This window comes from Pecten maximus, chromosome 12 (assembly GCF_902652985.1).
Source record: "Pecten maximus chromosome 12, xPecMax1.1, whole genome shotgun sequence".
NCBI classification, from domain to species: Eukaryota; Metazoa; Mollusca; class Bivalvia; order Pectinida; family Pectinidae; genus Pecten; species Pecten maximus.
Genome location: NC_047026.1, coordinates 2,740,679 through 2,754,507, shown reverse-complemented (window position 1 = coordinate 2,754,507; position 13,829 = coordinate 2,740,679). Strand labels below are relative to the sequence as shown.

The following is a 13,829-nucleotide window of genomic DNA, read 5'->3' as shown; positions in this document are numbered from 1 at the left end:
AACTGTTTAGATTCTACTTAATAAGGTTTGATTTTTAACATTTTGGCAAATTTATCTTATCAATATCCAATTTAGTTTTAAAGATAAGCAGTACTTTCATTTTTATGAAAATAAAAATTACTTCAGTGTTCTAATATTTTAAACACATGAACAATTGAAAGAAATACATTTGTATGAAAAGCATTCATAACGGACTTTGAAGAATGCTACTACATGTACAGTTCATCCAGTTTGGGCATTCGAACTACATTTTCATCTGACAGATGCTGCAGATTAAAAAAAAACCTCTGATTTTGAAATCGATGATATCAATACATATAGCTACATTCACATCTCACTAACATTAATTAACATGATATATATACCATACATATATATATGTATCATGCAGTTACAGTTATGTATATGGTACATATACTATTGCGGAGAATATTTGATGCAATGTACATAAGTGAAAAACAAAATTCCACTTCAAATTGATTTGAACTGTACATGTGAATGAATGTGTTTTTGTTGTATAGATTATTTGTAGCTACACAGTATGGAGTGTAAACATATAACGTAGAGTGCTATATGAAAATCATGTTCACTCTAATGAGCGATTAAGAAACTCTCTCAAGTCTGAGCTGATATGAGCATATAATTCTAAGTTTTGAATATAGTGCTTAGTTTAATGTGCCCGTTGTGATGGTATACCCTGCCCTGTCTACATCCACATTCTACGCCTCCAGAGTCTGTTTATCAGACCCAGGTGTTTTTAACCCACCATCGGCTATTCAAATCGCCCTGCGTCCGTGGTCCGTCCGTCCCTCCATCCGTAAACAATTCTTGTTATCGCTATTTCTCAAAGTACTGAAGGGATCTTCTAAAATTTCATATATAGGTTTCTCTTGGTTTCTAGTTATGCATATTGCATTTTGAGACCAATCGGAAAACAATATGGCCGACAGGCAGCCATCTTAGGTTTTGACAATTGAAGTTTGTTATTGCTATTTCTCAGAAAGCACTGAATTGGTCTTTCTCAAATTTCATATGTAGGTTCCTCTTGGTGCTAACATTAGTTATGCATATTGCATTTTGAGACCAATCGGAAAACAATATGGCCGACAGGCAGCCATATTGGATTTGGACAATTGAAGTTTGTTATTGCTATTTCTCAGAAAGTGCTGAAGGGATCTTTCTCAAATTTTATATGTAGGTTCCCCTTGGTGCCTAGGTATGGATATTGAATTTTGAGACTAATCGGAAAACAAAATGGCCGACAGGCAGCCATATTGTATTTTGACAATTGAAGTTTGTTATCGCTATTTTACAGAAGGTACTGAAGGGATAGAACAATCTGCCACAAAATATCATTCAAAACCTTGACATTACATCATTCAAACCAGGGCTCACACACACGATAAAATCCTAAAACAATCACACAAGAGTTTTTAACCTGAGCTCTCTCTTATCTAAAAGCTGGTAGCTAGATGGGGCGCTACATCAAATGTATAAATATCTTTTCAATGGCTAATGATAATGATAATTTGTGAAACGCTTATAGGCATGGGATCCTCAAAAGTTTGAAAAGAAAGGCCTCATTAATTTTACAGGTAATCTAGGACCTTCATATTACATCTACAACTACGTATACATTAACCCAATGAAGATGTCAAATAAGATTACCTGAGTACCTATTCTGACAATTATCTGCCAAGACGCACTTGCAATCAAAAGTAGATATGAATTTCTTTTCTTGCCAATATTTTGTCCTAGTCCTAATCAGGTATTGGTGATGTTCCATACAAAGTTGACCATGTCCCCACTAAACAAAAGCAGTTAAAATAATTTGTTTTCGTTTGTGTCTTCAGTACTTTCAGTACTTTGATTAAATTTTCAAAATCAATGCCATATGATAGATGCTCTTGATCGTATTACTTTATTGCCTGTATATTTCATCAACAAATAATACAATACTCAAGAAATAAGGTTTTCCCAGGGTTTCTTTGCTGTTTTTCTATTAGAAAGAGGTCGATCTCAGAACTAAACAGTACATGGTAGAATAGAAATAATCAACTTTGACTCGTGTATTGTTGCAGGATATACAACTCGGACTCGGATATTTTGCAATGTTAATTTAATTGCAAAATATCCTCGTCCTCGTTGTATATCCTGCAATAATACACGAATCATCGTTAATTATTTCTTAAATATATAATTTAGTGCCTTGAGTAGGTTTAGTGATCGACATTTTAAGCTTATTCAATATAATTATAAATCATTCCATTACTTATGCAGCGATTTCATTGGCCAACTTGTCTCATATAATCCCCACCCAAGATTCCAGAGGTGTTTGATGCACTTGAAGCATTTTGTGGAATAATGTATATCAATGTATATTTGATGTATGTACATGTACAATCACATGATATATATTTGTCTGAGATATTTTAATAATCAACATACCGGTGCATTTCTAAGTACATATTTGCATGCTTCAATCAGAATCCATTCTTTTGCAATGTCCATTTGCAGTGGCTATTTGAACTTTATATCTTGGTGTATTTATTTTATTTATTTATCGGTGTAATCATAAATCTCAGTTTATTTATTTCTTGGTGTATTTATTTTTTTTATTTATCGGTATCAGTGTAATTAGAAATCTCAGTGTATTGATATCTCGGTGTAATTATTTTATTTATTTATTGGTGTAATCAGAGTGTATTGATATCTCGGTGTAATTATTTTATCTATTTATTGGTGTAATCAGAGTGTATTGATATCTCGGTGAAATTATTTTATCTATTTCTTGGTGTAATCAGAGTGTATTGATATCTCGGTGTAATTATTTTATCTATTTATTGGTGTAATCAGAGTGTATTGATATCTTGGTGTAATTATTTTATCTATTTATTGGTGTAATCAGAGTGTATTGATATCTCGGTGTAATTATTTTATCTATTTATTGGTGTAATCAGAGTGTATTGATATCTCGGTGTAATTATTTTATCTATTTATTGGTGTAATCAGAGTGTATTGATATCTCGGTGTAATTATTTTATCTATTTATTGGTGTAATCAGAGTGTATTGATATCTTGGTGTAATTATTTTATTTATTTATTGGTGTAATCAGAGTGTATTGATATCTTGGTGTAATTATTTTATCTATTTATTGGTGTAATCAGAGTGTATTGATATCTTGGTGTAATTATTTTATCTATTTATTGGTGTAATCAGAGTGTATTGATATCTCGGTGTAATTATTTTATTTATTTATTGGTGTAATCAGAGTGTATTGATATCTGGGTGTTATTATTTTATCTATTTATTGGTGTAATCAGAGTGTATTGATATCTCGGTGTAATTATTTTATTTATTGGTGTAATCAGAGTGTATTGATATCTCGGTGTAATTATTTTATCTATTTATTGGTGTAATCAGAGTGTATTGATATCTCGGTGTAATTATTTTATCTATTTATTGGTGTAATCAGAGTGTATTGATATCTTGGTGTAATTATTTTATTTATTTATTGGTGTAATCAGAGTGTATTGATATCTCGGTGTAATTATTTTATCTATTTATTGGTGTAATCAGAGTGTATTGATATCTTGGTGTAATTATTTTATTTATTTATTGGTGTAATCATAGTTTATTGATATCTCGGTGTAATTATTTTATTTATTTATTGGTGTAATCAGAGTGTATTGATATCTCGGTGTAATTATTTTATTTATTTATTGGTATAATCAGAAATCTCAGTCTATTTATTCATACCTTGCTGGCTTTCACCTCTGAGTGACATTGATTCTTTCAAGTGTCATTATTTCTACCTCAGTAGGTTTGCCTCATTGGATCCATTTATATTTCATATTTGTTTTCACTATTGTCTACCACAGTAAGTTTAGTACATTATAAAAGAATTTTAGCAGGAATGACTTCTCCAGTTTTGGAAGATCCAAGAACTTGGTATTTGATACATTTTCCTTTCCTCAAGTAAATGACCTTGACCTACTTAAGAGGTCACAGGGACGTGGTCATTAATTGTTAAAGCATTTCTTCCCGGCCACAGTCATCGTCGACGTCTTTGTCCAGGAATTTCCTGGTTTGAAGTGACAAAAACTAACTTATATATAAATGACCCTGACTTACTGTCAAGGTCACTTGGTTTAACTATGATAAAAACTTCGAACAACATTATTTGAAGGCCCAATAATCATCAATAGTGATGATATTATGGTAGGTGTATTGCAAAAAGCCATAGTGCAGATCTTTTTCTGATAAATTGTGTTTAGGTCAAGGGTCAGCTTGTCAAAATTTCACATTTAGTAAAAAATTGTAACAATTTTTCTCACAAGTTCAGAAGATCTTGCTAGAGTAATGCTGGCCAGTAGGTATATTGTACATTGGATCGGGTGTGTGTTACAGAGTTACTTTCTCTCTTTTCTTTTGTAAGTGACCTTCCAATTGACCTTCTTTCAAGGTAACGGGGGAAATCAATGTTGAAAACTTCGTATAGAACTATAGAATCTCTAGGTTCAAGAATCTTGCAATTATTTCTGAAATATCCTTGTAAGTATTACAGGCCCTATAGGCCTTTTCATTATAGCTGAACAGACCTTCCAGTTAAGCTAGTTACTGAAGTCTATTTTTGAATAGGCATTATGTCCTACCTAAATATTTTTTTGTCCTGATAGTAATATCTTTGGTATTTCTTTTGAGATTTCAAAAATATTTTGCTTAAAACATTTTTTTTTATGAGAAAAAAATGAGATATGCTTTAATTTTTCATTGAAATAGATTTTTGTTAATAGAAAGTTTTACTGATAAACTGATGTCTATATTTAGGGAACGACATATCAGAAGTAGGTCGGAGGAGGCAGCACCGTTAGGTCATGACAACAACTCAACTTCGCCAACTGATCGCAGATTTTCTTCATCACCGCACGGGTAAGAAATATTCACCTTCCTAGAGATTTGGAAAATTTCAGTTTTTCGCTATGACCCCCTTCAACGATGAGATATTTTGAGATATTGTCTCATTTAGCTGAAAATTGGTATATAAGTGTTTTGAGGGACAGTGGATACAATTGTGTTGTTTTTTCTACAAAACAATAGATGTCATTTAGTTGCTGTGGTTAAAAATGAGGTGTAGAGATGGGTATTAGTCAGTCATTGGCCTACAGAAATTGATATAACTTGTTTTGCAATTCTTGCAAAATATATAAATACATTACATTAACATCTATTAAAGTGATCTTTGAAAAAAAACAACATAAACTTTAAATTAAAAAAGAAAATTACAAAGATATTAATTGATATAATTTTGAAACACTGTTCTTCACCAACTCCCTGCGTTTTTCAGAGAAGATGGTCGTCCTTCCAGTAGTAAGAGCGCCCGTCTGTCGCGATCTGGAAGTAGTGACCGTCAGGAAACTTACGGAGGCAACAGTCCACAGCATGGTCAGTACACACACAAATTATAGCATGTCACATGTCTACTGCTTAGCTGTTTTGCTGTTTGAAATTATTCTATATTTAGTTCTTCCTTTCTCCGTCTCTCTGTTCGTAGAATTTGTAGATCATCAGGCTATAATTATCACCTAACACATGGTTCACACAGTTATAAAAAGTCCTTGAATTTCAACCTTTGCATGAAAAATATAGTACATTATAAGTCCAAGAGATCCTCGGCTGGTGATGTGCCTGGGAACTATAGGTTTCCTCGAGCTCTCTGTCCGTCCTGTATGTACTTGTGTAACGCCAAAGTTTGTCAGCGCTCTAGCGGCTTCATTCTTTGAGGGATTTTGATAAAACTTCACACAATGACAAAGGACAATAATTTCTCAATCAAATTCGAGTTTCAGAGATTTGGGGTCAAGGTCGCTGTTGCTATTTCTAGCAGGGGCCGGTAAGGGGACATATATTTTTCAGCAATGCCCATTATGCTTGTTGTTCTGAATTTTTTCTCGCTAAAAATAAAAATGCTGCTGATGTTAAAAAGACAAGCAACTTTTCTCATTTAACATCATCGTTGATATTTTCTTCTTTTCATCTATTTTTCTCGGCTTGGAGAAAATATTCATGCCTAAGACTAATGTTCTAATTATAAACATCTACAGTACTGTAAAAATTGTGTGATGTAAATAAGTACGCCATCATGATGAGCTTTCTCATACCAGGTAAGTGAATCGGAGACTGTAGTTAGTTTTAATTTGATAGTGTGTAACAATATTATGTTGTATCTGAATATACATATATATATACAAATTATATATTGTGCATGCCAATGCTTGCAATATTTTCAGCTCGTATCTGAATATACATGTATATACATATTACATATTGTGCATGCCAATGCTTACAATATTTTCAGCTCGTAGAAAGAAAAGATACCGTCGTCATCGCAGAGGTAGACAGTGTGCGCTAATTATATAACACAACATTGATTTTCCTAACACGTACATATGTAACTTACATGTAACCTTGTGTGACATGTGCATGTGCTTTTGATTGAGATTTTTGAGCACTGACTCTTTTTACAGGAAAAAAAACCAACATTCACATAATTAAACAACATTTAAGAAGAAGCCTATTGATATGTTTTTTTGACTAATCATGGATGTATTTGAGAAATTTAATTTGTGTGTTTTTGCTGTAATCCATGGCACAATTTTGTTCCTTTGGATTGTGGTATAGGAAATTTTAACACTGATAGTGGACATGTCTCTACAGGTGGGAAATCTATATTAAAAATTAACTGGATCATTTTAATTTTCACCTGTAGGTTCCCCTTGCTCCTTATTTGTGCCAATTCAATTTGGATTTTTGAACAGAAAAACAAAATGGCTGACAGACAGCCATCTGAACTGGAAGGGATACTCCTCAAATTTCATGTTTAAGACCCCTTGGTCCCTATTTATGCCAATTTGATTTTAATATTTGATCAGGAAAGCAAAATGGCTGAGGCGACCATCTTGAATTTTGAGAATTGAAGTTTGTAGTCACTATTTCCTGAAAAGAACTGGAGGGATACTCCTCAAATTTGATGTTTAAGACCCCTTGGTCCCTATTTATGCCAATTTGATTTTAATATTTGATCAGGAAAGCAAAATGGCTGAGGCGACCATCTTGAATTTTGAGAATTGAAATTTGTTCATCGCTATTTCTTGAAAAGTACTGGAGGGATATTCCTCAAACTTCACAAATAGGTTCCACTTGTTCTTGTTATCAGATTATTAAGAGGAAAAGAAGAAAGTAGGGAAACGTAGTTAGAAGGTCAGTCTGACATAGAGCTAATGAAGATCATTCAATGGTGGGCACCAAGATCCCTTTGGGATTTCTTACTATATTCATTTATTCGTCTTGAGAGTTGCCCACCTGAAAACTGGACAAATTTTTGTCATGTGGATATCGTTGATCCTATGACTTCGAAGGATTCCTGTGAAATGTTACAGAAACAACAACAACGACAACAAACAACAGAAGATTGTATCTTACAATACAATTGTTTAAAACTAAACGATTTGTACATGTATCATTTTATCACAAAAGAGAAAACCTAATTTAATCTTTTATTGTCTGCTGTGTGTTTTCTGGAAAAAAAGTTTTGAATTTTGTTAACAATGAGTGTGTATTAATGTGATATTGACTAAAACTTTTATTTCAGAAAAAAAACTTCCGAAAATCTTCAATTATGTACTCAATGTTTGTGATTTAATTAAAGTGACATTGTTGTCCATTTGTAGGATTTATTGAAAATAACATTAAAATTGAAAATATAAGATGTTTGAATATTTTGAAATTGAAAAAGAAAACAAAAACCAAAAAAACAATAGTATGTAGAATTTCAATAATACAGTTTAAATAAATTGACAGACTACCATTTGTTTTGTATTCTCTTGTATTGTCTGTTCCAAATATATAGTACCCAAGATACATTTCAGTGTTGCAAGTAGTAAACTTAATTAAAACATAAATAAAGAAAAGGAAATACTTCAGTCAATAAACCTGTGATACATGATTGTGTGACCCTTTAAAATATTGAGAAATCAGCTTCCAAAGAAATACCAGCAAGTGACTCAGAACAGCTGTGGTCATGCATAATTAAGTAAGGCACCAGACATATAGCTTTAAAGGAGGCTATAACTGTACTGTCAGGACAAAGACTGTATCTTTTAGGTGTTAAGTACCCATGGGAAATCAGCTAGTCGATATTGTTAAATGACAGGGTACTTATCATATTAAACATTAAGGGTGTATGATACATTTTGAATATATGCCTCCATTGTAAAAAGAGTTCCACTTGACAGAAACTGGATGATCGAGTGTTAATAGAAGATATTTTTTTTCAATTAGCCTATCAGTTTTCCTGTATTTTCAAAGATAGAGTAAAATTTTGTGAGAAAAGATATAATTAGAATTCATTAAATAGAAAAAAATATAGTCTGTTTGATTATTTTAGCAAAAACTGCACCCTTTTTTGCTTTAAATTGTATGAAATCATGAAAATTCTATGGACTGCATGCTAAATCCAGGGTAATGAGGTCCTCTAGATGTCAAGAAGTTTCAATATTTCATTTTCTAGCTAAAATTGTCCATGGTAAAAATATCCTTGATTTCCAACTTACTGACATCTGAAAATGAAATACCACCATAACCAATCAGACCTAATAAAATAAAATTATAATATTCATGTAATATATATGGTAATTAGAACAAGTACCATTATATCTCTGACAATGCCTTTGTCCTATTGTGTGTGGTCACCACTCTTCTAATGGGTGACCTCTACATGATTGACCTCAATCCAATGACCATTACTGGCCATTTATTGGTGTTTTGTTGGGATTTTCTATAGAGGGCAGTCCATCCAGCAGTGGAGGTGTGATTTCACCCAACGACTCTGACAACAGTTCACGTCGCCGGGAGGGCTCAAGGCTCCGCCCATATAGGTAAGACACTCTAAAAAAATTTCATAACCCTGAGAAATACTCGGCCAGACACTTTGAGAAATGGACTTTTTTGGGATATACAGGTAAAAACCCTGTAACAAAGTGTAACCAATTTCAGAAACCAACCCCCCCTCCCCAGACATTTGAATAATGGACTCTTCTGGGACATGCATACCTAATCTGATTTTGCACATGGACTCACCCAAATCTCTGGGGAGATGGTCAGACTAGTTGTAGAATTCATCCCCTGGGACAGTACTGGGAAATTGAGTTGGTATTTAATTAAAGCAGGTGTATTGATGACTATCAGAGTGGCAGACGGCAATGAGATCCATTGCATACCAAATATGTTACAGTGGAGATGCTGGAAGCCTCATCAATCTGATCACCATGTTGTACAATGTTTTCGTTCGTCAGTTCCATATTGTATCAGTTACTATAAGGAGTATAAATTTGTTGATTGAAGCATTACTAGTATCCTAAATTCTGATATTAATTGGAAGTAGACCTGACATTGGGTTATAATTTATTACAAATAAGTGAATTTAGTAACATTGATCTTCTGACGTTATGAAGGACTCGGAAAGTTGGACATCCTTTCTCCAAAGCTGAGGTTTAGTTAGGGTAGTTTCAAATACTTCTGCAGAAAAAAAGATGGCCATTTTCATGTGATGTGGAAATATTGGTAACAGTTTTGGGAGAGTTTCACTGTATTACTGTGTAACTGGTGCTGGGACATCTCAAGGTCAACATCCATGACCTTGAGATGAACATCCGTGACCTTGAGATGAAGTTTTTAAGTGTTACATAATCAGGAGCATTGTCGGCCATGAGATTTTGAATTTTTCTGTAAAAACTAAAAACTTGAGAAAGACTGTAATGTACACACTGTATCATAAACAGTCGTGATATAGGATACGTGTGATTGGATCATTGACAGTCACGACAGGATACGTGTGATTGGATCATTGACAGTCGTGATATATGATACGTGTGATTGGATCGTTGACAGTCTTGATAGGAAACGTTTGATTGGATCGTTGTCAGTCGTGATCTTTTGATTGGATCGTTGACAGTCGTGATAGGAAACATTTGTTTGGATCGTTGACGGTTGTGAAAGGATACGCTTGATTGGATCGTTAACTGAAGCGATAGGAAACGTTTGATTGGATCGTTGTCAGTCGTGATCGTTTGATTGGATCGTTGACAGTCGTGATAGGAAACGTTTGATTGGATCGTTGACGGTTGTGAAAGGACACGTTTGATTGGATCGTTAACAGAAGTGATAGGATATGTTTGATTGGATCGTTGTCATAGTGATATGATGTGCAGTCTACATCGTTGGGTACAATCTGACCAAGGCTTGACCATCCGTGACCTTGACCTTATGTTTGATATGATGGATTGGGATATGATTTACCACCTGATGTATGTAATCGGTCATTTTCTCTGAATGTTTCTTGCTGTTAAAACTCAATTAAGGAGTTATCTATGCATGTAGTGTTAAACACCTGTACACAACATTACATCATAACAGGGATGTCTTATACAAGATGTCATGGTAGTAAATTTTAATCCCTAGGTTATCTTTATCTGGATACTTTACAAATAACTGTCTCAAATTCTATGGGGCAATACAGATAACTGTCTCAAATTCTATGGGGCAATACAAATAACTGTCTCAAATTCTATGGGGCAATACAAATAACTGTCTCAAATTCTATGGGGCAATACAAATAACTGTCTCAAATTCTATGGGGCAATACAGATAACTGTCTCAAATTCTATGGGGCAATACAAATAACTGTCTCAAATTACGTTGGGGCAAGCACATAACCTCTTACTCAAAATCGGGGTTGGGGGTTTGGGGTTTGGGGTTTGGGTGGGTACTTTTTATGGGACAATACATTTTACTGATATATAATAGTACACTAGAATATCACATAATCTTGTTGGGGGTTGGGGGTTCGGTATGTGGCAGTAGTTTGGTTTATATTGAATATTGAAATTGGGATATTTGGTATTGCAATATTCCACTCTTAATATTTTACTAAACAGCAAAGTAGATTTCAGTCAGCTTATTGCTGGGCCTGGGCTTATGTTCAAGATAAATATGGTCAGCAGTTTTTGATTGAATAAGAATTGGTAAGTAATATGTGATGATTTGCTCTGACAGACCCTACGGGAGCCGTGACCTGTACTATACCGAGGACAATGACGACTCTGGGTCACTGATGGACAGCATCGCCACAGTAGAAAGTACACACACAGGTATGTACACTGCTAACCTTAACCGTATATTGAACAACACAGGTACAGCATTTCTCTTAAAATCTCACAACTGCTATGTACATCTCCGTAAAACATGTGTATTATAAACACAAATCTTCAGGGCGTTTTCTCACTGGTTTGGGAAGGGGCCTTTTTGTGTCATTTTGGGAAGAAAATCGATGAATTGGGAAAGATTTCTTCAAGAGTAAATTATGCAACTGACTTTCCCTCACCATGGCTGTTGAAAGGATGTTAAACTCACTTCAAACCAAAACTCCATAAAAGGCAATATATAATCATAGCCAATATCAAACTGATAATACTGCATTCACTTGCCTATGAATGCATGTTCTTCTGGTAGTGTTCATAATAAAAGGGATTTTGAGCAGAAATGAAATTATATGATAAGATTATCTATCAAGTGATTGCCCCACCACCAACCAAATCTATAGCTAGTAGGGGTTCATGATACCATTGCAGGTCCTTAGTGAACTCATTAATGGTGAACTTGTAGATCCTCATGGGCTCGTTATAGGCTTTAATTGAACTTAGGGGTCCAAAAAAGTTCAATTTAGGACCATAGTGAACTTACAGGTTCTTAGAGATTTGTTTCAAACCCATAGTGAACTCACAGATCCTCATGGATTGATTATAGGCCAAAAGTGAACTCACAGATCCACAGAAGTTTGTAATAGGCCCATAGTGAACTTACAGATCTGCAGGAGTTTGTTACAGGCCCATAGTGAACTCGCAGACTCTCAAGGATTTATTACAGGCCCATAGTGAACTCACAGATCCTCAGAAGTTCATTACAGGCCAATAGTGAACTCACAGACTCTCAGTAGTTTGTTATAGGCCCATAGTGAACTCACAGATCCTCAGGGATTGATTATAGGCCAAAAGTGAACTCACAGGTCCTCAGAAGTTCGTTACAGGCCAATAGTGAACTCACAGGTCCTCAGGGATTTGTTATAGAGGCCCATAGGTAATAGTGATCTATATGGGTGATAAGGGGTTTGATATAGAAATATTTTGCTGTGTGGTTCTGCTTTGCAAAAACACAAATTTCTGTCCTGTTTCTTTTTGGTACAGCATGCATGAGTCATTTGCTTAGCCATTACTTCTTAGGAGTATTTATGATGTAGTTGAAGGATAAAGAAGTGCATGGAATATGATCTGTACACACTATTAACTGGACACTTCATCCTCTGACTTGCATGTTGTATAAACTGGTAATATATCTTCCATTGCCGATTCTTTGCAGCTGTAAATTCTACCATGGAAAGCTCACACTCAGGTGAATCTCCCTCTGTCTATCACTCCTTCCTTCTCTGCTAATCCTTCCTATGTTCAAATCTGAGTGATAAGAAATTTTAAATGAACAAATCAACTTCACTTTATGTATTTAAGTATCATACATAATATATTCATACAAGCACAAGTACATATTCTATACTATAGTTGTAATATTATCTTATACTGCAAATCTCTGGAGGCATGTGACATGCAGAGTCCAAGTTTTCTTAGAGGTTCAAGTAATTAACTTCTTTTTATTTAAGATACTGTAAACGTGGTTATTTTCGGGGGGGGGGGGGGGGGGGGGGGGGGGGGGGGGGGGGGGGGGGGGGGGGGGGGGGGTGTGGTGGGGGGGGGGGGGGGGGTGGGGGGGGGGGTGGGGGTGGGGGGGGGGGGGGGGGGGGGGGGGTGTGGGTTTTGGTTGTTGTATATATTTTTTGTGGGTAAAAGTGATCTTCCGGTTTGTAATTAGCGTAATTTCCCCCTGCGTATTTCCTTTTTCAGTGCTTTTATTATATAATTAATGGTTTTTTCTTTAAAATTTTTTTTGAATTTAATTTGGTTTTTTTCTTTTTAATTTTTTTAAAAGGATGTTTTGAAATTTTTAAATTTCCCCTTGGAATTTTAATTCTTTTTTATAATTAAAAAATAATTTTATAAATATTTGTTTATTCAATCTTTTTTTTCTTATTCAAAAAAATATAAATTTATTACCCCCTTTTGTGAAATACTTATTAAAAAGAATAATTTTTCATTTTACTGATTTAATTTTTGAATTTTTTTTTTTTTGAAATTGTTTGCTTATTAAAAAAAATTAAACCAAATTTCCTTTCTAAAACAATTTAAATTTTAGAGTTAATTTCAATTGCAGTATTAATTTTTTATATTTTTTGGTATTTGTTTAAGCCGGTTAATTTACAATTTTTTTTTTTCATTAAACTTTTAATTTTTTAAATTTTAATGTCAGTTTTTAATTTTTTTTTTTTTTTTTTAAACATTTTTTTAGTTTTTAAATTAAATTTTTCTTTTTCTTTTATTTTTTTTAAACCTTTTTTTATTTTTTCGAAAAATTTTGGGTTTTGGAATTATTTTTAAAATAGATCTGTTTTTTTAAAACAAAGTTTTTTGGAGATTTGTTTTAAAAAAGTTGAGAAAAAGGGTTAAGATGATGTGGAATAGATCCCTAATTTAATTGTTGAAATTTGGGGTTCATAAATTTTTAAAAAACGTTATTAGTGGGAAATTAGGGAAAATTTATTTTGGGAAGAATGGGGAAAAGTGGAAGGGGAGTAGGAAATTATGTTGGGGGAATAAAGTTTAAATTG

At 33.8% G+C, this 13,829-nt stretch overlaps 1 protein-coding gene across 1 annotated transcript in view; it reads left to right on the top strand.

Moving 5' to 3' along the window:
• LOC117338796 overlaps positions 1–13,829 on the top strand; it is a 43,662-nt gene that overhangs the window by 14,138 nt on the left and 15,695 nt on the right. Inside the window, 5 exon segments of the mRNA XM_033900144.1 lie at positions 4,832–4,933; positions 5,349–5,446; positions 6,360–6,395; positions 8,844–8,937; positions 11,114–11,208. Coding sequence (XP_033756035.1) covers positions 4,832–4,933; positions 5,349–5,446; positions 6,360–6,395; positions 8,844–8,937; positions 11,114–11,208 — 425 coding nt within the window.